Genomic DNA, 24,548 nt, shown 5'->3' on the forward strand with positions numbered 1-24,548 from the left:
AATCCATGGATACATGGATTTTTCTGGGACTGAGTAGTGGAGGAAAGCAGAAAGGGGAACTCAGAAGTTGTGTTTTATCTCCTGGAGTCATAGAGAATTTTAGCTGATATATTTTGGTATTTATACATCTAAATGATTTTATTCAGCTGAAGACGAACAATAGATCTGAATATTTTGCTTAATTTTAATTTTAAAGTTCTGATTGCTCTCAGGTTCTGTAAGATGAAATAGATGCTCCAGTATGTAATGTAAAATCTTCTTTGGGCACTTGTAATTGTCCACATTTGGCAATATTTAATATTACAAACTACATACAATGTCTACTCCCCAAATTGCTCTGTATATTTAACTTAAACATTTTAACTGAAATAAGGTTTCAGGCAGATCTTTGCAGCTCTGCAGGATGTGACTTTCTGGCTTCATTCATTCCTTACATATGGAGTGAAAATTCACTGAGTTCATTTGATTTACTTTTAATTTCTAATCAAGTTACTGACAAAGTATCTGCCCCTGAAGCTTTTGTAATTTTAATATTAAATATAATAAAAATGTAATACAGAGGTTATATTTGTTTTAATATTAAAATATAGATGGACTGTACCATGTTGTCTCCTTCACTGACAGCTTTCTATGAAGACTGGGTTTTAAAAATCATTCTCCTACAGAAATATTCAAAAAACATTTTAAACCAGTTCTCCAATGAAGGTTTTTATTCCCCCTAGAAGTATTTTAAATACTTTATAAAAAAAAATCTGGATTTAATGCAGCAGCATTTCAGTGCTACAAGCCAAGGCAAATCTGATTTCATTGTAAAATTCCTCCATTTAAAGAACCAAAATAATAATAAAAATAAAATTTAAAAAAAAAAAAAAAAGAAAAATACAGTCGGTGGGGGAAAAAAAAATCCCCAAAGCCAGAAATTTCTGCTTTTGCAAAGATAGTGTTGGTGGTGCCATTCCCTTTGAAATAATTCCTCCCTAATTGGTATCCCAATGTAATGGGTAAGTGAACATATTTCACAGCAGCAGCTGTTGGATGCTCAATGACTGGAAAATACGGCGCTGGTGAAGTGTGTGGAGTGCTCATCCCATCAGGAGGAGTAAGTTAATCATACACAATTCACTGAGCACTGGAGCTGCATGTGCAGAGCAGGGGCTGCCTTTTAATTGTCGTGGGCCCTTTTTCAATATCTTGCAGGATCTTTTGTCTCAGCCGTAGCAGTTTTGGTTGCATCCCTAAAACTGTCAGTCTTCCTTATTTTTGCAAGGGCCTAACAATTCCTCCTTCACAATGCAGCTTAAATTGGACCAGATGCTGCATCAATAGAGCAGTCTGCCCATCTCAGAGGCATTAAGCCCAAAATTATTTAGAAAATTGAAGCCTTTAACATACTCTGGATTAATGTGATTAAGTAGAGCTTGCTTTAATTCATAGCCATCTATTCCTTTATTAATAGCCATTTCATCAACAGGAGCAGCACATATGGGGACAAGATGACTGAAAGTTAAATTGATTGCTGGAAGCCTGGAAGAAAAGCATTTAATGTTTCAATAATAACTGATGTAAGACTTCACTGCAGGGCATTTTGGATAGATTTAGACTAGCTTATAAGCACAGTATTTATTAGTATCTTTTAATTTTTATTATAAGCTTGCTAAATGGAAGTTGGTGGGGTTGCTTTTGTATTATTTTTATTTTTAATCCCATCTTTAACTCTGCATTTAATGTACAAGATTTGTAAAGGAGAGTCTTTCATGTGACTCATAACAGCTGGGCCAGGCCATAGTGGAGCTGGGACTTCTGGAAGGCTTAGGAAGAGATAAAATATAAGAAAGGATAATTTGTTGTGGCTGTTTGCACACATCCATTTCTGATCCTAGAACCATTCCAGGGGCTGAAGGAGTGTGTGAGAGCTCTTGTATGACCCATAATACAATGGGACCATCCCTCATACACTTAAACCCCATTTGTGGGGAGGGTTCATGTTTGCCTTGGCTTATTTCCCAGCCCAGGAATTACATCAGCACAAATTTCTACGTGGAATCATGGAATCAAAAAGTCATTGAATAGAATGACAGAATCCCAGAATGGTTTGGGAGGGAAGGGACCTTAAAGCTCATCTCATTCCACCCCCTGCCATGGGCAGGACACCTCCAACTATCCCAGGCTGCTCCAACCCCTGTCCAGCCTGTCCTTGGACACAATGTGTGTAGAGAGAGAGAGGCATTTACAGGATGGTCCAATACCATGGAGTGACCATTCCAAAAACTGACAATTGAAGAGATGTAATGCCAGTGCCTGGGAATGTTGAAGAGATCTAATGCCAGCACCTGGGACAGCTCCCAGTGCTGTGTATTCACAGGTCAAGTCAGAATTCTGCTAAAGGTGATTAACATGCCAGAGTTCCTTGGTATGTTCAGACTGGTCTGATTCACCTAAAATAAATCTCTGATTGAAAATGGAGAATGAGGAGAATGAGCTGTGATTTATGACCACAATTAGAGTCAAGGAGTAGGATCCTGGAAATTGAAGCTGGAAGTCTTTACTCCAAACTCTCATGGGAAACAAGACCATCTCCAACACTCATCAGGTTGTCCAGGCAGTTCAGGAACAGCTCCAGGGTGGAGGTTACAGAAGGGCTGCACTGCAGGACTCTGCCCCTGGTGATAGAGATTCTCCAAATTCCTGTTGTGGGATATGGCCATTGTTACTTGCTGGGCTGTTGGTCCCTGCTGAGGAAAGAAAATGTGGAGGAAGCCATGGAGTTTCTCCAGGGGCTGGAGCCCTCTGCTCTGGGCCAGGCTGAGAGAGCTGGGGGTGCTCACCTGGAGAAGGATCCAGGGAGAGCTCAGAGCCCCTTGCAGAGCCTAAAGGGGCTCCAGGAGAGCTGGAGAGGGACTGGGGACAAGGGATGGAGGGACAGGACACAGGGAATGGCTCCCACTGCCAGAGGGCAGGGATGGATGGGATATTGGAAGGAATTCCAGGCTGTGAAGGTGGGCTGAGGTTCCCCAGAGAAGCTGTGGCTGTCCCTGGATCCCTAGCAGTGTTCAAGGCCAGGCTGGATGGGGCTTGGAGCAGCCTAGGACAGTAGAAGGTGTCCCTGCCCATGGCAGGGGGTGGAACTGGATAATCTTTATTCTCCCTTCCTACCCAAACCCTTCTGTGATTCCAGATATCCTAAGAAGAGAAATAATGTCAAGCATTTCTCCCTCACTGCATTTTATTCCAGGTTGGATTTATGTAACCTCAGCTTTTGGCCACAGGATCTTGCAGTGCAGCAAAACCAGAGCTCATTTCAATATGAGAAAAAACTCTCCAAGGAATGGTGGCTGTGAGAAAGGAAATTTTGGCCCTCCTTTTGCCAGACTTGTTTTTCCTAAATTCAAACAATTCTCCAAGTATTAGGGATGTACAAATCCATTAATGAGAGCACAGTGATCCACATTATTTCCATATATTAATTACCTGAGTTATTTTTTTGTTTGTTTGGTTTGGTTTGGTTTTTTAAAAAATAAATTAACAGTAGTTTTGTTTTTTTCTCATTTTCTTCTAAGTACTCTTGGGCATCCAAATTGGTCATTCCTTTTTAGATGAATAAATGTCAAAGAATACTGGTTTTATTTGAACTAAAAATTCTTTCTTTACTTTGCTGAAATGACCCCCTTTAAATGGGAATATAAAAAGGATGCAAGTGACCCATAGCTGGAAACTCTTGATTTGGGTCTGGTTGAACAAAAATAATGGATAATCAAAACCAATGAATGTTAATTAGGCTTAAACTGGAGTTAAATGCTTTTACTGGCCTAATGTGAATGATGATATTTACATTTTAGCAAAAGAAAAAAAGCAAAAATACTTTTTGTTTTGTGTAAGTAGCACTGCACTGTTTACTGGAATTAATTTTAATTAATTGTATTAGTGGCTGAAATAAAGGCTGCTCTTATTGGCTTATCCCAGAATAATTAATCATCATAATAATTCACTTTACGTGACTTCTTGAGGTTCAGCTTTGGTGGAGCCATTCATTAAAATTGAGAATTAATAATGTCTAAAAGGTTGGCCACAAAAAAAAAAAAAAAAAAAAAAAAAAAGGAGAAATATCTGTAAAGATTTATTAAAGGCCAGTGATTGATCTACTCCTCTTTGTTTTTTAAACCCGGTTTCAGACCTGGGTCGTGCAGCTGTAGAAATCTCTCAGCTGGTGTTTGATCTGGTTCTGTGGTTAATGGGCTTTGTGGAGTGTGTTTTTCAGAAAAAAAGTCTGTAAGAAAATTCTTCTCATCACTAAGTGGGTACTTAGATTCCAGGAATGAGAAATTCCTCTTTCCACAGTCAGAAATGGGATATTCTGGAATAGAGCCTCTGATGATGCCAGGAGTGGAGCAAAATTCTTCTCCCTGCAGGGCCCTTCGTGAGGGTGGTTGGGAAAAATAAATTCCAATCAAGGAGCTGAAGTGAAAATGAATTCCCAGGATGATTTTCTGCCTCCAGACTCTTGTGATTAACAGAGTTTTCAGGGGTTTAAATGTCTTTTTATCAACCAGACAACCAATTTTGTCACCTTTTGTGATTTGAACTCTCCTTTGTTGCTCTTTGCAGACATTTGTACCATGCACCCAAGACTGCAAATTCCTGATTTCCCAGTTTCTGACCTTACTTCAATTTTTAATATCTCTACTACAATTTTTAATATCTTTACTGGGCAAATTTTTAGCCCCCTTCTTCAATAACCTTTCAGGAATATCACTTGAAGAGGGGCAATGGCTGTAATTTATAATTAAAAGAAATAGCAGGAGTTCTAAAGCTCTTTGAGGGAAAGCACTGTAAATGAAATGATTAAATATAATTGTAATTAATTATATGTCTTATAGCTTTTCTTGATATAAAAATTATCAAAATTTTATCTTTTGAATCTCTTTAATAGTTTCTGCTAAAGACTTTTTCAGCAAATAGTTACTTGGGCATTTTTAGGACTTTCTAGAGTTCTTTTATTAATTTTGGTGGACTTAGAAGTATTTGTCTAACACAAATTAATTCAGAATTTTCATCCCATTTCTCTTTTTGCCCTTTGAGTGCCTGTTTGTCACAAACTTTGCTCTGTTGCCTTATCTTTGCACTTTGATGCTCTCAGGGGAAACCAGGTTGCCTCTACTGCTTTTTGCAGATTTGTTTTGGGGGAAATCAGGAGGGAAACAATAATCCCAATCTTATTTATGTTTATAACAGAACTGCCACAGTAATTTAATAAAGCTCAGCTGTGTAGGAGGAGCTTTCAGAGCACAATTACAGAAATTTATCCTCCTTTTTTTTTAGCATTATGGTCTGCAGTTCTCAGGTATTGAGATCTGCACATTTTTTTCTAAGCTCTTTGGTGGTTTCCAGCTTCAGGAAGAGTCAGAACTGTCACATTTCAGAAACTAAACCTTTTATTTAAAGATTTCCTCCAAGTATCTCTTGCCCAGTAATCTCTTACTGGATTCACTCTAGAGAGACAAGGAGAAAACCACAATTTTTGTAATTCTAATAGAAAATAATAAACATTAGAATATCTTACTCTCATTTCTTGTTTTTTAAATTCCAGATCAGTTAATATTTTCCAACTCTCCTGCTTGCTATTAATAGATATCCCCAGGTATTATATTTACCTCCATTTATCCCTTTTCAAAGCTGCTCTCAGTGCATGACATATTCCTCACATTCCTATTATTCTTTGCTTTCTGTTACACCCATTTATTTAAGGAAATTCTTCCTGTTGCATAACAGTGGCACAGAGCCTTTGCAGCTAAAAGCTTTAAACTTTTAAGGAAAAAATCAATGTTTTAAGTTATATTGACCCTTTAACAATTCTCTTTATGGACTGAAGCTGGGTTACTAAATCCAGGTATATTGTTTATGTATTTATTATTAACTTTTAAATCTAAGTTTTTTCTGTACCATAGCAGAACCCCAGTATTGCTTTGGTTTGGAACATTGCATCTATTTTTGGCAATAAATCATCCCTTAAAATTATTTTCTGAAGATTTGGGTCTTCTGCTCCTGCTGTGTCCTGGGATATCACTCCCTTTCCAGCCAAAGGGGAATTCTTGTTTTTCATTTGCCTTCTTCAGAATGAGTCACAGTTGAAGCAAATGGCTAAAACTCAGTATTTGGGCTACTGAGGAAGAGTTAGATGGGATATTGGGCAGGAATTGTTCCCTGTGAGGGTGGGGTGCCCAGAGAAGCTGTGGCTGTCCCTGGATCCCTGGAAATATCCAAGGCCAGGCTGGACAGGGCTTGGAGCAACCTGGGACAGTGGAAGTGTCCCTGCCTGGTACAGGGGGTGGCACTGGGTGAGTTTTAAGGTCCCTTCCCACCCAAACCATTCTGTGATTCCATTATTAAACAATTCCTTCAGCCCAAAATATCCAACAGGAATCTAAGCTGAGCAGTTCAAGTCTGAATTCTGCCCAAACTCAGAATCTGAAATTGTTGGTCACTAAATCTTTCCTGTAATGTGATAATTTTAAGTATGAAATCCCAGAATGTTTTGGGTTGGAAGGGACCTTAAAGATTATTCCATTCCCCCCTGCCATGGGCAGAGACAGTTTCCACTGTCCCAAGTTGCTCCCAATCCCATCTAGCCTGGCCTTGGATATTTCCAGGGATCCAGGAGCAGCCACAGCTTCTCTGGGCTCCAAGCCCCATCCACCTTCCAAGGAATACCTTTGCATAACCCATTTGTCAGGAAATGCAATTAATTGGAATGTAAAGTCTTCATCCATTGGATGCATCAGTTAAGGGTTAAATTTGGGCTTTAAATGAGAATTTTTTGATGTGAGAATATGGATTTTTTCTGTTCCCAACTCTATTGCTAAAAGATTTCTACTCCACTCTTTAAAAATTATACAGAACTTGTAGTTGAGTCAGTCTTCCTCATCAACCATGATGAAAAGAAGATAACTCAAGAAGTCCCAAATTTTTGCACAGATGAGTTTGGCCTAGAAAATCTTCATTAAAGCCAAATGAACAAAGGAAAAAGAGAAAATTCACTCACATATTCCCAGCCTTTAAGGCTGGAAAGGGCTCCCTGCATAATTGAATTGGACATTTTTCTATTATAGATCATTATGTTTCATCGTGTTACTGTTTTATCAAGACTTTTCACTTTTTCCTTTACATTTAGCTGATATTTGACTGAAGTGTCTCTCCAAGAAGGAAATCTGATTTGGTTTGAAAATGTCAGGAATTGGAGAGGTGCTTTATAGGACATGGGTTTAGAGGAGCAGCCCAAGATCCAGTGGTACAATGAGCAGGGACCATTTCCCATGTCCATATCTAAAAGCTGTTTTCCATTTGGAATTCCTGTGTTTCCATCCCCACCATAGATTCTTGGTCTGCCTTTCCATTGCTTTCTCAAAAATGACTTTTCAGGATTTATTAGTGCCAGGGTCCATCTCACCAGATCTGCTCTTACAACCCCTTTTCTCTTTGACGTCCCAATTCAGGCCCTATTTCCTTTCATTGCAGTGAAATTCCATGTTTATTTCCACCCTTACCCTTATCTCAAAGGTTGTTCCCCATTTGCAGGTACACTGTGTGTCACTTTTTCCCTTCAGCAGAGTTTTTACCTCTGACTTCTTTAATACATTTTTGATTGAGTGGTCCCAGCACAGCCAGAAATGGCTTTGTAAGACCATCCCATCAGCTCCTCATCTGAGTTACCCACAGAATTTATAAATTGAGACTTTACATTTCTTTCAAATTCCTGATGAAGGGCTTTAAGAGCAACAGGCTCTGTAGCAGTCTCTGCAGAGGACAGATAAAAATGCTGCCATTCAAGCCTTGTTCCCTTTGGACAACTTTATTTTTTTTTTTTTCTTACAAATGTCATTTTGACAATTCTTAATCCACTTAACACGTGCACTATCGATATGGGGGAGTGTTAATTTTTTAATCAGTCATGAAGTAATAAGTCAAATGCATTAATAAAGCCTAAGTTCCATCCATGCTATTACATCCCACATTTATTACAGCCAGACTTGTAATTTCATGGGAGGATGAAATGGAGTTTGGCTGACAAGACCTGCATTCCACAGGACCATGCTGTTAATTATAAGCCCATCTTTGACATTTTTCCTTCACATAGCTGAAATTAAACCAGAATATCTTTTCTAGGAGCAGCATCTGGCCCAAAGGACCAGGCCAGAGGGAATCTAAAATAATCCCCTTTTAAGGGCTTGTAGGGTGGACTTTCAACCTATAAAAACATAACCTATAATAATTACAGTGAACAAGGAAAGTTTTGCCATCTCCTTTTCTTCCTACAGGTTTTTATTATTTACTTTCCCCCTTTTATTGGCTGTTCAGTGTAAGCCATTTTACAAATAAAAAGGGTTTATAGCAGTGGTCTCACTTCCAGATATTCTGTTCAGCAAAACCAATCAATACTCTGTTTGTCAAACCCATTTTGCTGCTAAAGAACAGACAGGATTTTTAACAAACAACAGTGAAAATTTTTACAGCTCTGCCTCAGAAATTTTAAACACTTGCAAATAAGAAACAGGTTCATTTAGTGCTTTTGTTTGGCAGATTTTTTTAAAAAAACCCGATATTTTTTTGTGAAAACTGACAATCTTTTTAAATTTCATTCAAGAACTGTACTGAAAAATGTGAGCTCTTCTGTGAAAAACAATAACAATAACAGCATGTTCAATCCCTTTTTTTAGTGGCAATTTTATTATCTTAGTTTTGTTTTTAATGGGTAAAAAATGAAATTATTCTAGAAGGCACCAGAAGTAGCAGTTCATTGTTTTATCAGCAAATTTTCTTATCTTTATGAATTTTCATTTACTGCGTTATTCACCTGTCCTCCAATAAACCAGATAAATAAATTTAATAACATTTTCCTTTCAGAGGCACCACACTGTAGCTGCTGTGTGAGCTATTTTCTGTAGGTATTAGAAAATACTTGACTTTCTGTGGTCCAGGAAGAACTTTCTGGAAGTTTCTAGAATTTATGGACAATTTATTTGATTTAGAACTGCAGGATTGGCCAGCCCATAGTGATAAATTGGCTTCTTGCTGGAGAGGATTGACATGTTTTGATAAAACTGGATAACAAAAGAGTGCAGATCACACTGAGAAGTTAAAGAATGTTATTTTCCAAAGCAGAAATTCACAGTGGTTAATAAACCAAGCATTATCTCCTAGTTCAGTGCTGGTAAAGTCATTAAGTGCTTTAAAATATAAAGAAGGAGGTAAAATAAATTAGCCACATGTTAGTGCCAGTGTGGAAGTACAAAATAAGGGTCTGTTCCATTACATTCTTTAAGTGTTGGGCAGGAATTCAAATAAAAATATTTTAATGGACCCTTCTTAAAAATCTATGAATCTGGGATTATTTCCATTCTTCTCATCCTCATTGATTTGAAGGTAAAAATGTAAAGGGAAGGGAACACCCAAATGTGGGATCTCAGTATTTTAGTGCTGAATCTTTGGTTTGTTTATTTAACGAATAGGAAGGTGCTGGAAATTTTGGTTATTTTGCAATAACCACGACTTAATAAAAATTCCCAGGCTGGTTTGGAGAAACATGCTCAAAAGACCTTCCCATGATGGTGTTTTTTTGTTGGCAGCATGTTGCATTTTCAACTTGGGTCGTGATTTTGGATAATGAAGTTTGGTTTAATGCCCTAATCAGTGAGTGATGAAGTTTGGTTGAATTTCTTTGCATTCCACATTGGCATCATGGCCCTGGCACAGGGTGCCCAGAGAAGCTGTGGCTGCTCCTGGATCCCTGGAAGTGTCCAAGGCCAGGCTGGATGGGTTTGGATCAAACTGGGATAGTGGAAGGTGTCCCTGCCCATGGCAGGAGTTGGGACTGGATGATTTTTTAAGGTCACTTCCCACCCAAACCATTCTAGGATCCCAAAGAGGTTCTGTTGCTGGTTGGCAAGCACTGGGGCAGTTGAGGGATTCCTGGAAGAGGTGAGAAAAGAGGGAATTATTTTCTGAGAACTCTTTGAAAAGCATGTGAGAAGTCATTATCTGCTCTTTATGGAATACACTGGGAGCAGGAGCTGTAATGGATAAGTTGTTCCTCAAACTCATGACCATTCTTGTAATGAAAAGCTGTTAAACAGATCTCAGTACAAATAACTGGAACAAATCTTTGTGCTCCCTTCCATCCCAAACTATTATGGGATTCTGTGATTTCCTGGAGTCAGGACCTTATTTCTCCTTCTTATTTTTTCCCAGCAGAATCGAGGCAGGAGGGAGTAGTTCTGGAATTTTTTGCACTGTAGAATTTAATTCACCTGAGGCAGGTGGAGGTGAGAGCTGGGAGACTCCCAGGCAAGGAACTCTCCAGCCAGCCCTAGGAAACTGCTCCACTTAGCTGGAGACAATTAAACCCTCCCTGGATCCAGCCAGTTAAAAAAAAATGAGTTCTCATCACTAATCCCTCAGCTTGGGCACTCACCTGGGACATGATTAAGAAGGTGAGAGTCTAAATGCTCATAGGAAGAAAAGGAATTGAAAAGGTGTCGCTCAGATGTCTTTTTCTCCTGCTCTTTGCATTTTTTTTTTTTTTTTGCCAGGGTTGGAATCTCCACTGAACGAGTTAATCCTCTGGGAGAGGCCGTGTTTTCTAAGTGGGAAATGGATCCAGGATAAACAGACAATCTGCTCTTGGCACTCAGCCCTCTCTGCCTCGGTGTAATAAAATCTTCCCATCTGCAGGGAGGTTCTTTGATGGTTAAAGCCCTTCCAGAGCTGAAGGAACTGTACACCAGCACTGGAAATCCGATAAATTTCACATAAATGGCTCCCTTAAAGGATGGGATTCTGTTTGTACACTGAACAGCACATGGAATTATATTTATAATTCCATAAATTATTTTTAAAACCTGATCCAGACCCTGAGGGTTCTAGAAATGTTTGTGCCTGTTCAAACTTTTGCTGTGGGATATTGAAAGTCTGCTAATTAAAAGAACTGAGGGTGCTGTGACTCTCTGACAACATAAATGGACATTTCAGGAGGAATTCTGAGTGAGGCACTGAGGTGAAGAGCTGGATGTCACTGAGGGAATCACATCTCCCACTGATCATTTGAAATCCTTGCAGCTCCTCTGTGTCAGGCTGTTGAATTCCTCGTTAAAGACTCGTGGGTTTTTGGAGAAAAAATGTGGTTATTGTTTCTCTTTGATTACTGCCTCTCCATTTTAAGGACTCTTACAAAGAAAGGTTTGATTAGAAATATATAAATTGGTTTTTTCACCATATAGAGGAGTAGTGAGCTGGGTTGATGCTGTGTTCTTCTGGCATTTGGATTTACCAAGTGTGAGACACAAACAAAATGGGATTATTCTGTTTTCACAGACTTAAGCAAAAAGTCACCAATGCCAAGATTGTTATTAAGAATACTCACAGCAGAAAGAAAATCCACTGTATTGTGGAAAGGCTTTGAGGAAAATGAGAGGTGAATCTGGTAGGACCAGCAGCATTACTTCCTTTCTTTTCCCCTGAGGGTGAATATTGATTTTAAATCTATTCTAACAGTCTCTTAGCCACACATCTGAGGATATTTTTCATGAGGTCAGGCTATAGTTCTCAGAGGAGCACCATTATTTCCTTATTCTGGGAAAAAAAGGAGTTGATCCTTTGAACTTCTGGATTAGCAGGAGCAGGCAGTGTTGACAAGGTGTAATTGCTGCTTCAGTCAGGAGGAAAGGTAAAGCCTCTGTTGTTTTTAAGTCCTTTAGGAAACTTCCCTGTGATCTAAACCTGTTCATCTTAGACAAGTAATTTGCTCCTGAGTGATAAAAACATTTCATAAGCTTCATGTTGGCTTTCAAAAAGTAAAAATAGTGAAGTCAGAAGCCACTCTTTAATCTCATTTTAGTTGTACAATGACACACAGAATTCACAGAATCACTGGGTTGGAAGGGACCAACCCATGCCCTAACACCTCAACCAGACCATGGCACAAGTGTTGTATCCAATCTTTTTTTAAACACATCCAGGGATGGTGACTCCACCATCTCCCTGGGCAGACCATTCCAGTACTTTATCACCCTTTCCTTAAAAATCTTTCTCCTAACATCCAACCACAAAATCTGGAATAAATTCCATCTCTAGCCTAAACTGGCCATCAGTTCTTGCCATTTCACTTCATTATTCAGCCAATTATCTCTAACTTGTGTTTTTATTCTGCTTCCCACCATCTGAATTTGGCTTCAGGTAATGAGGTGCTTCCCTGGACTGTAAAAGGCAGAGAGGAATTGAGTCACAGCTGGGGACATCCTGCAGGACAGGGGGACCTGCCTTCACCTCTCAGGAAACCTGGATATTCTCTTTTCATCTCACTGATCTTTGTTACACTGAGATAGGGAGCAATTTGATTTTATCAAATCCAGACTAGAGATATCCCAGATGTGTCCTCCTTTACTCCTCTGCATTCCAGACTAAATTTAATCCCAGGCTTTCAAATCCCTTTTATCAGCTGGCCCAGCCCTCTGTGCCTCATTTGGGTTTTGTTTCAGGTGCTCCATTAGCTGATAAAATGCTTTCACACTTTGCCCCATCATGGCTCTTTAATATTTCCCAGCATCTTTTTATTTCTCCCCCTTTTTTTTTCACATTCAAATTTTTCATTATGTCTCTACTGAACCCTCCTCAGTTGCTCACAGAATCTGATTTTTCTTGTTTGGTGACAATTCATTCAGGAGCCATCACTGGGCCAGATTCACCCTGTGTGGAATTCCTTGAGTCTGTTGAAATCAGAGGAATAAATCTGGGGTTTGTGCTGGTGTAAATTAAATTAAAACCTTCTTAATGTGATCAAGCAAAAGGCTGATCCAGTTTATTTTTTAGATATTTATTTCTTATGATTTAACTGAAGGACAGTATTTTTTTTTTCCATTCATGTATAGGTAATGACAACAAAAAAGTCTAATTTATAAATTATACAATATAAAAATACATAAAACATAAAATGCACTTTGTGCAGTAGGCTCTCACCTGAGAAGTCTGAGCACTCAATATTGCTATTAATTAAAATTTAAGTGAATTATGTGGCCAGATCCTTCACAAGTTGGGTCTTTCAATAATATTGTGAGCCATAAACACAGAAATGAAAAAATTCTGTCCAAAGTGTAACTGAAAAATAGGAATAATGGTTTTTAAAGTGTTGTAACATCTGCTAATCTTCCTTGTTTTACTTATGTCATAAAATTTCAAGTTCAGCCAGGCTTTCTTTGACACTTTAGAGCCTGTTGGATATTGTGAAACAGTTTGGAATTATTTGTGTGATCTTGTGTAAACATACCCTTGCCATTTGTTTTTATCATCATCAATATTATTGGTATTTTATAATATTATAATTATTCATAATCAATTATATTATCCATATCTCCATGGAAATGAAACCCAGTCAAGACAACTTAGACATAAAAATTTTAATGCTCTTTTTACAATATTTAAAATATTTTGCTGGTTTTCAGTAATATATTTGTTAGAATTATTCATTTTTCTCCTTTAAGATAACTGCTGTAATAACTTCTCTTCCTCAAGATAACTACTGTAATAACTCTTCTCTTCTCTTCTCTTCTCTTCTCTTCTCTTCTCTCTTCCTCTTCTCTTCTCTTCTCTTCTCTTCTCTTCTCTTCCCTCGTCCCTCTTTCATCTCTCCTTCCTATCTTCTCTTCTCTTCTCTTTCCTCTTCTCTTCTCTTCCCTTCTCTCTCTTCCCTTCTCTCTCTTCCCTTCCCTCCCTTCCCTTCTCTCCCTTCCCTTCCCTTCCCTTCCCTTCCCTTCCCTTCCCTTCCCTTCCTTCCCTTCCCTTCCCTCCCTTCCCTCACCTTCCCTTCCCTTCCCTTCCTTCCTTCCCTTCCCTTCCCTTCCTTCCCTTCCCTTCCCTTCCCTTCCCTTCCCTTCCCTTCCCTTCCCTTCCCTTCTTCCCTTCCCTTCCTTCCCTTCCCTTCCCTTCCCTTCCCTTCCCTTCCCTTCCTTCCCTTCCCTTCCTTCCCTTCCCTTCCCTTCCCTTCCCTTCCCTTCCCTTCCCTTCCCTTCCCTTCCCTTCCCCTTCCGTCCCTTCCCTTCCCCTTCCCTTCCTTCCCTTCCCTTCCCTTCCCTTCCCTTCCCTTCCCTTCCTTCCCTTCCCTTTTCCCTTCCTTCCCTTCCCTTCCCTTCCCTTCCCTTCCCTTCCCTTCCCTTCCCTTCCCTTCCCTTCCCTTCCCTTCCCTTCCCTTCCCTTCCCTTCCCTTCCCTTCCCTTCCCTTCCCTTCCCTTTTTATTTCCCCATGCCCCTATCTGAACAAACACATTTAACAGAGCTGACATAAATAAAATATTGTGCAAAAAAGCTCAGGAATAAATGTTGCTAAATCCAAGCATTTTGAGGACAACATGAAACAAACCCAAAGAACCGTGCTTGGGATGGCAGAGACAAAACCCTGAGTGTGCCCTGGCTAATTGTCACTGCTAAAATTGGATTTTATTTTGAATTTTCAGGCAGAACTGGGCATGCTGAGGCCGTCAGGGTGGTGTTTGAGCCACAAAACATCAGCTTTGAGCAACTGCTCAAGGTCTTCTGGGAGAACCATGACCCGACACAAGGTAGAGTGATGAGCGAGCCAGTATTTAATTATCTTACTAATTACAGCTGGGATAATTAGTGTTTGAGCTGCATGGAAGAGATGAACCTTGAAATCACTCTGGAGCTCAGGAATATGATTGCAGACATTTATTGACAGAGAAAGAGAGGGAGAGGGAGAATGGGAGCACAGAGCTCTGAGTGCCCCTCCTCCCCTACAGCTGCCTGGGCTGGGAAAATTCCCACAGAGTGGCACGGCAGACAATGGGAAATTCTCTTCAACTTTGATTATGACAATTTATTTTAATGTCTTTTGTCTCTTCAATCAAAGTGGATTTCTTTGCATCTTCAAAATTTTTATTATTGTATTTTATTTTACCTTATTTTTTTTAAATGTTATTTTATTTTGCTTTATTTTATTTTGTTTTTTAAATTTTATTTTATTTTATCATATTTATTATTTTATTTTGTTTTACTTTACTTTACCTTACCTTATTTTTTATAATAATTTAATTTTGCTTTTTTTAATTTAGTTTTTAAAATCTTATTTTATTTTATTTATTATTTTATTTTATTTATTATTTTATTTTGTTTTATTTTACTTTACCTTACCTTATTTTTTTATTATTATTATTTTATTTTGCTTTATTTTATTTTGGTTTTTAAATTTTATTTTATTTTATTTTATTTATTATTTTATTATTTTTAATATTTTACTTTACCTTACCTTATTTTTTTTATAATTATTTTATTTTATTTTATTTTACCTTATTTTTTCCTTTTATTTAATTTTGTTTTATTTTGCTTTTAAAATTTTATTTTATTTTATAATTTTATTACTTTATTTTATTTTACTTTACCTTATTTTTTTTATTTTGCTTTATTTTATTTTGCTTTAAAAATTTAATTTAATTTAATTTAATTTAATTTTATGTTTTACTTTACCTTATTTTAAAATTTTTATTCTATTTTGCTTTATTTTATTTTATTTTATTTTACTTTACCTTACTTTTAATTTTTATATTATTTTGCTTTATTTTGCTTTAAAAATTTTATTTTATTTTATTTTATTATTTTATTACATTACATTTTATTTTATTTTACTTTACCTTTTTTATTTTATTTTGCTTTATTTTATTTTGCTTTAAAAATTTAATTTAATTTAATTTAACTTTATTTTATGTTTTATTTTACTTTACCTTATTTTTAATTTTTTATTTTATTTTATTTTATTTTATTTTATTTTACTTTACCTTATTTTTATTTTATTTTGCTTTATTTTATTTTGCTTTAAAAATTTAATTTAATTTAATTTAACTTTATTTTATGTTTTATTTTACCTTATTTTTAAATTTTTATTCTATTTTGCTTTATTTTATATTTTATTTTATTTTATTTTATTTTATTTTATTTTATTTTATTTTATTTTATTTTATTTTATTTCCTTTCTATCCAGACCCTTTAACCTTCATCACAACCTTGGATTTTTACATTTTTCAACACTAGTGAGTATATTTTATACTGAGAAAAAAAGGGATTAGAGATGGATCACTCTACCTATCAGCCTTATCCAAACCTTTGCATTTAATTTATCCATCTTGGCAGAGATTTTGTGCTGACACTTCCCACATCTGTGCAAACTTTGTGCAAAAAAACATTTTCCGTGTTTATAGAGTTGCAATAAACCTCCTCCCTTCTCCCCTTCCCCAGAAACGCTGCACACAAGGAACTCATTTCAATATTTGAGCAGCCAGCCTAATTATGCCACTTGTTACTGCATCTGGGAACAAAAAAATTGCAGATGACACCTCCAAAATGTGATGCCATCCTGAGAAAGAGAAACTCAAAGAGGGATCCAGGGATTATTGTGGATAAATGTCTTTACAGAACCCAAAGTGGTTATTGCAACTTCTGCCTCTATGGGAAGGGTTTGAGTCAGGAATTTGTTGTCTGCAGGGCCAGGAAATCAGAACATTTTGTGCAGTTCCTCTGTTGCCATCCCAGGGATTTATGGAAATATTGGTGGGGATTTAAAGAGAGACAAAATAAAAGGATGTAGAGCCAAAAAAAATGCCCCAGTGGTGGGAATAGACACATTGAAGAGAGAGAAGCCATGTCAGGGGGGATTGGGGTGGATATCAGGAAAATGTTGTTTTAGAGGGTGTCAGACACTGGAACAGCTCCAGAGAGTGACCACAGCCCTGAGGGCAAGCAGAACCCCAGGAGTGTTTGGACAATGTTCTCAGGGACAGGGTGGGATGGTTGGGGTGTCCTGAGAGACCCCAAGAATAGGATCAGTGATCCTGGTGGGTGTCTTCCAGCTCAGGATATTCTGTGATTGTGTGACCAGGTCATCCAGATTGAGAACCTGACCCAAATAAACTGGAACAAGCTCCAGTAGCTGGGAGCTGAATTTTGGAAAGTTCCACTGTGGAATGAAAGAACTTCACATCCCCCAGTGTAATTAAACATTAGAGCCTTTTTCCATCACCATCCTTCAAAGGGATAATCCATCATTCTAAAAGAGGAGCTTGGTTCCAGCCAGGAGAAGGAATCCTGTGAATCTCTCGAGTGCAGTGGCCCATGCTGTTGATTTATGAGCCTCCCTTTCCAGCCCCCTCCCTCAGGACTGTGCTCAGGATAATTCATCTGCACCACCCCTGAAAAACTTGAGACAGACCCCTCCCTATGGCAGGGGGTTGGAATGAGATGGTTTTTAAGGTCTGGTCCAAACCATTCTAGGATTGTGTGATTCTAAGACAATCTCCACCCTCAAATCATGCTGCTGGGCTTTCCTAGTTTTCTTGAAGAGTTTATGAAAGAGTTTTTCTTTCTGTCCTACCAGTTTTTTGTTTTATTTTTTTTTCTTGCTTTTTTTTTTTTTTTTTTCCCTTTCTTTGGATTATCAGAAATTGGCCATCACCAGAGGGTGGCTTCTTTTGAATCTTCAGGGCAGCATCACTGTTGTCTTCCAGTACCCACAGAGAGCCTACAGGAAAGACAGAGAGGAATATTTACAAGAGCCTGGAGTGACAGGAAGAGAAGAATGGCTTCAAACTGAAAGGGAGTAGGGAAACTGATGGGATATTAAGGAATTCTTTGCTGTGAAGATAGTGAGGCCCTGGCAGAGGGTGCCCAGAGAAGCTGTGCCTGCCCCTGGATCCCTGGCAGTGCCCAAGGCCAGGTTGGATGGGTTTGGATCAACCTGGGATAGTGAAAGGTGTCCCTGCCCTTGGCAGGGGCTGACTGAGAAGATTTTTAAGATTTCTTCCAACCCAAACTGTTCTGGGTTTCCATGACCCTTATGGATTTGCTGTTTTGATAAATCAGGACAATTGGGCCACGTGTGTTACCCATATGTTTGGGTTCATCTGGGACTGACAGGCAGGAATTTATGATTCTTCATCTTCCAGTTATGAGAAAGGGATTTCTGCTGAAATTGGGCAGCACCCACCTAATCAACCTTTGGCCATGTCTTAGTCTTGGCTTTGGCAGTGGTTGGGCTCAGCCTGTGGCCTGAAGAGAACAGGGAAGGACTGAAGGACTTCAGGGCTTTAGGATGACTGAAGTTCATCATCTGGGCACACTGAGATGTGGATGAAGTGCAGTAGTTGTGATAACAGGTCACGAGATAAAGTCATCAGCTGGATTTATGATTCTTTCTGGCTCTAAACCAAAGTAAAATCATGACATTATGTCTTCATATCCTCATTCAGCTGAGGTTCAGCACCGTTCCAGTCTGTGCTTTCAGAAGAAGGCTGCATGTGGCAGATGTGTGATTCACTCTTGGATTTCTGGCAGCTGGGAAGCATCACCTAATTATCCCAGGCAGGAGGCCATGCTAATGTGGCTGAATCCCTTCTGGGAACGAGCTCCTGTCTCCATGTGCCACCAAGCTGTGCAGACACCCCAGTCCTTCTCAAGTGTCTCAGACATCTGTGTGGCATGGCAGTGCTTGGAGGAAACACTCCCAAACCTTCATCTAGGCTTGGATCAATAGAATTTCCACATGGTTCTTCCATAATAATACAGCAAAAGTGAGAGCATCACCTCACCCCTGGAAAAGATGGAATTGGTCTCAGAAGAATCTGCACTCCCCAGCCTTGCACAGGTTCCTTTTTTTATGGTTCCTTAATGCTGCACCAGGGGAGGTTGGACACCAGGAGGAATTTCTTCATGGAAGGGGCTGACAAATTTTGGAAAGGGCTGTCCCCTTCCTGTTGGAGTCCCCATCCCTGGAAGTGCACAAGGAGAACTGGAATTGGACGTGGCACTCAGTGCTCCAGGCTGGTGACAAGGTGGAGATTGGACTTAATCTTGAAAGTCCTGGAGGTCTTTTTCAACCTAAATGGTTCTGTGATATTGTTGCTCTAATCTCAGCCTAAGAATTCTGCAATACTCTTCACACCTCATTCGTATTTCTTGATTTGAGAAAAACCTGAACCACAAGGTCCCAATGTCAAATTTCTGCTTAGTAGGGTAGAGATGGTAGAAAGTTGGGCTTGTTTCTGTGCCATGATTTACACCCATTCCCTGTTTTTAGCTGGCTTTAGTGGGAAATGTGGTTTTATGTAAGGACACTGAAAATGAGAGCTACCTGTCTGACCTACAATGTTTTTCTCCTTTGAGGCTGAGCTGTGTGCACACAATGAGTTTTATTGAGGCAGCCTTGTGGGAATACAGGATTCAGTCTGCCACTGAGAAGATTTTGTCTAAGAAGATAAATGAGAGGATTTTTTATTAATGAAATTCAGCACAATCTTTGGGTGAAGCCAGTGTCTCATACAGCAAGTGCTGAACTTCTTGAGTACAACTCTCATCCAAAAATAAAAAAGCTCAGTATGTTTTATCTTTTTCCAGAATTTGGGGTAACACCATTTCACCCCTTCTACCCCCAGCAGAGATAATGGATTTGTCTCACTGTTCTGAAGTCATTAAACATCAAATTTGTATATTTTGTGGCAGCCACTATTGGTTTAGCTGGTACCAAGTTGCTGAAGAGCACAGACTGCCAGTCCCACCATTCATCATTGTATGACTGTATTAATATTCAAAAACTCCTGCTTTCCAAGCAGTTGTCCTTTAGAAGAGATTGACACCTCACTGGGATTCACATTGTCCCTGGGAAGGAGCCTGGCTTTGCTTTAGGGAAGCTCTGGAGTGCACAGAAGTCAATTGAAAAGCAGGAACCTTTGATCAAATCAAACAGTTGAAAGAGATCCTCCCTGATGAGCATCTCCAAAGTGTGGGGCCCTGACAAAGTCCTCCTGACTGTTAATTTAGATTCTAGTTTATAATTCATTAGAATTGGGAGACTGAAAAAGCAGCAAACAACCCCCTGATTTCTGCCAAGTGGCATATGGCTGTCATCTCTGCTCAGCCTCCAGTGCCCTGCTCAGCATTCCTGCTCTCCCAGGAACCAGCTGATCTATGAGGGGATTGTTCTGGATGGCTCCAAAAGTGCTCAGGGTGATGTTTCTTTGTCATTGATACAGAAAAGAGGGATGAATGGGATAGGCAAAAAATACTGCAAAATATCCTTGAAGAGAATTTTATGTTTTAGTGTTTGCAGAAGTGTAGGGCAAAGTGTATTGCTTGCTTTTTTTTTTTTAAATGGGGCTGTCCTCAGAACTTTCCAGATTTTTTTTAGACTGTAAGAATGACCTCTTAATGTTGCACCTTGACCATGATCCTTACTGCCTGTACAGAGGGATTTGGACTTTCAGCCCATCACTTTTGTGCCCTTTTCTGTAGTGTCACCATTTCTATAAAGTAATATTTGACTTCCCTGTTAGGGAAAAGGGTGATTTTCTCTCCTCTACCTGACCTTTCAGCCAGATACAAGCTCTTTGTTTGTGTTGACTCTGGCAAATCACAAAGTTCTCTGCTCAGGCTGAAAATGAACCCTGCATGAATGGAAGTGAAATGTGGTTTCCAGCCAGGATTTAAATTGCCAGGAGCAGGATTGCTGGTGGGATCACCCTTCTGGCATCAGCACTGACCTGCAGTGCCTGAGCCAATTCCAAACCCACTGTGCTCCTGGCTGGGGAGCAAATGTGTCATGTTGGATCAGATCAGAAAGTTTGGCTGCTCTTTCTGGGGTGTCAGAAAGTTTTTCTCCAGAGCTTTGGAAAAATCAGTCTGATACCAGAGGAGAGTGGTGTGGTGCAAATGTGAGTCCTGTAAAAGGTTTTAATCTTGGAATTGTCCTGACCTGTGTGTGGGTGAAGTTCTTTATCTGCCAGAGATTTCAGCCAGTTCAAGGTGACTTTAAAGAAAGACCTTCATGGTCTGTACAAAAGTCAAGCAGACAAAAAAACTAATTTCTTTTTAGGGCAGCCTGGTCTAGTGGAAGGTGTCCCTATCCATGGTAGGACAGGGAACAAGATAATCTTTAAGGTCCTGTTGAACCCAAACCATTCTGTGAAAATGTGTTTGGGAGAAATGAAAAATCCACTTGCCTCCTTCAGCTCTGATTTTTCCTGACCACAGTCCAAACCAGATGCTTGTTTGGGTAATTCTGCTCCCCACATTCCTCAAAAACACCCAATCATTCCCAGCCCACAGGAAACAACTCAGGTGCAGCCACAATTCCCTGTGGTGGGTGCCTGTTATCCACAAATCCCATCAGTTTTCATTCCTTCTATCTTTTTATTTGGATTTTTGAGTCAGTGGCAGAGAGGAAGCCAAGACTCCTCAGTTCTGGTCACTCTGACCACAGGGTGAGGGACAAACCTGTGGCCACTGCTGCTCAGGGGCTTCTGGAATTTCCTCTCCAGCTTTGTTAATCCTTTGTGAATACCCAGAGAACCAAAGTCATTGTAAAGCATCTCATCCCCCCTTTCCTGTCAGGGCCAAGTCCTTATCTTGCCTGTGTTTGTGCAGGAAATGTAAGCAGGGCTGATGTTTTTCCAGCAGTTGAGGACCATCTGTCCTTCAACAAACTCATCACCTGCCAGACTTGTTCAGAACATCTCTCAGTCCATATGTCTTGTGTATCCATGATAAAGAAGAAATGTAGGAGCCATTTCTCCTCCCTCTGACCTTCCAAGCATTCTGGCATTTAGCCTTGGTGCTGATACAGGAATTCTCCAGATTAATATCTGCTTTTTGTTGTGCTGACCCAGTTTGCTTGCAGAGGGGATATTTATTTCTCCCCAGCTTTGAAGGCCTGTACTTTTTTTAGACATTGCATAAGGAATCTATCATCTGCAAATAATTAAAATTAGACACTAGAAATGACATTGTGTTGCTAATGAGCAGATGTGTCTACTTATACCAGTGGAAGAACAGCTGTACACATAAAAAAAAATGCTGCAGCCACCCTAAACCAACATTTGGTATTCTGCTACAGGCCTGGAACTTCATTTGGAGATTAAAGGGAAAAAAATAATCTTTCTCTGTAAAATATAACCATTTTAATGTTTTGCCTTTACATTTTTGTAACTTGCATCCCTTCATAATTTGAGGGAGATTTGTGAGTCTCAGATTAAAGCACCTTTGTTGTGTATTTCAAACATTATTAAGAGCCTTGATGGTCTCAGCATTATTACAAGGTGTAACAAAAACCAGCAGAAATACAAAATCTATTGTCACCAGGCATATTAAATATATTAAAAATAGAATTACCAGCCCCTCAGGGAGCCATTCTTGGTCCAATACTCCTCAATATTTTCATTAATGACTCGGAGGATACAGTGAAGAGGATGCTAATTAAATCAGTTGTAAAGACATTGCTGGGAGGCTCTTGAAGGAAGAGAATAAAGCACAGCTCTGTGTTGATAAATTAGCAAAAGCCATGGAAATCAATGTGCCAGGACACAATAAAGATAAATGTGTGGTGGCTGCTGCAGGGCTGGACACTCAAGAATAGGGCTGGGTTGTTTGATAGGAGTCTTTCTGTTTCCTTCTTCTAATTCCTGCTCTTTTCAATGAAATTCCAATGGTGGGACAGTTGATTGATGCTGACTCATCCCACCAGCAACAAATTTAGTCCCTTGCCTAAAATCACCTCCAAAATACCTGTGATCTGTGCTTTTTTTAAAGTAGTAAGTCTTTGCCAGAGTTGCACTTTGAGAATGCAGATCCATCTCCTACCTGACCCAAAATCTTGTGTTTTGTTGTTCCCACTCTTTGTGTTTCTCCAGGAGTAAACAGGCATTAAAAATAAATAGGTGTTATTAGGCTGCTTTGCATCCCCAGGAATTTCAGCTGCCCTAATTTGCACGTTAGACTCTTCTTATCCATATAAATTAGAACAGACTTTTCCTGACCTACATTTGCAGTTTAGGAGATGATGTTTTCCCTGCATCTCTCTTAATGAAGGGGATTATTAACCAAAGCAGAGGGTGCTGAGGTGGGCTGAGCACTTTGCATTTTGAAGTGAGTGGTGCTGAATCAATTCTGGCTCAAGGGCAAAAGTCCTTCTGGGCTCTGAATTCCTCTTTCAACTGCTTTTAGGTTCTTTAGTTTACATCTGACAAGCATGGACCATTTCCCCAGAACTACTGAAAATTAAAACTCTGACACAGTGTGGAAAACATGAATCCACCTGAGGAAGGTGAGGTTTATACTGGTTATAAGGAAGAATGAGATTATATTTTATATATATATGTATAGAATATAATATCATGTGGGTCCCTTCCAACTCAGAATATTCTGTGATATAAGAATGAGATGATCTTTAAAGGTCCTTTCCAGCCCAAACCATTCCATGATGCTGTGGTTGCATCCATGAATCCAACAGGAATGTGGTGGGAATAACAACATCTACATTTTCATGTGTTTGTAGAATTAGGAGAGGGCAACCTTAGAAAGTCTTGTTCTACAGAATTTTTTGATGGATTGATCCTAATCCTTAGGCAAGGGAAACAATAGATTAAGTCAAAACAAAGAGATACCAAACATTGTTTTCTTCTTCAAATAATGGCGAATTTACTGTACTTGGGTCTGGAAATCTGAGGCACTGAAGCGTGGCATCATTAATCATAGTTTATGGTGATTATTAGTAGGCTTTTAATCTTTGTTTTCGTGTATAATTAGGTACAAGAGGTCAAAGCTGACTCTCTTCTGAACAACAATATTTTCAGTGAATGACTGTTTTTCTCTGCCTGCAATTTCCTTGTGCATATTTATAAGAGCACACTTGTCTGTGTTTTGAGAGAGCAGTGTCCCACGAGCATATCTGCTGATAAAAGCAAATGACAACACTATTATTTTTATTATCACTAATTATTTTTATTACTATTGCAACAGCACCTGATGGATCAGAGTGGGTTTGGATTCGTAGTGATGGCAAATGCCTAAATTGAGGTGAGGCACTAATGAACAGCAGATAAATAAAGAGAAAGGAGAAAAAAACAGCAAATCTGTGCAGTTCCATAGCTGAGCCCATGTGCTAATTGGTCTGAATCCCTGCATTTCTTAATTATGCTTTTCTCCATTATCAGTTGTTGTCCAGCTTTTGGTAACATCACAGCAAAGTTAATCCCTGAAGAAAATCAGCAATCAGGGCCCCAAACAGAAATGCCTTTGCCATGTCAGAAGCTTTTGGGGATTATTCCTGTTTTCCAGCAGTTAGAAAATACAGCTCATTTCTGCCCTCTGTCATGTCCTCCAGTCTCTTCCACATCCCTGCTGCATGAATTTTATTTGGGATTGGAGGCTGTCAAGATCTCCAGGCAAGCTTGTCTCACCAGCACAGCCAGGAGAGATAAAGGCTGAGCTAAATCCACCTAAATTTAGATGTTTCCATGGGCATGGAGGGGCTAAGCTCCCAGAGGTGTTGGGAACAATCTGGTCACCACTGTTGACTCAAATGAGGCATCAAAGTTTGGTCAGTTTTGGTTGCCTAAGCCTCCAGCTTCACAGATAAATGTTAATAAAAATTGAATTTGCTTTCCATGTCCATAGAATCATGGAATTGTCTGAGTTGGGAGGGACATTAAAAATTATCTCATCCTATCCCCTGCATG

The 24,548-nt window shown here is 39.1% G+C and overlaps 1 protein-coding gene across 1 annotated transcript in view; it reads left to right on the forward strand.

The window, feature by feature from the left end:
* MSRA (methionine sulfoxide reductase A) overlaps positions 1-24,548 on the forward strand; it is a 234,862-nt gene that overhangs the window by 120,232 nt on the left and 90,082 nt on the right. Inside the window, exon 4 of the mRNA XM_079298238.1 lies at positions 14,493-14,597. Within this exon, the coding sequence (XP_079154364.1) occupies positions 14,493-14,597 (105 nt within the window). The remainder of the gene's footprint in view (positions 1-14,492; positions 14,598-24,548) is intronic.

Source organism: Erithacus rubecula (genome assembly GCF_903797595.1).
Source record: "Erithacus rubecula genome assembly, chromosome: 2".
NCBI lineage: Eukaryota > Metazoa > Chordata > Aves > Passeriformes > Muscicapidae > Erithacus > Erithacus rubecula.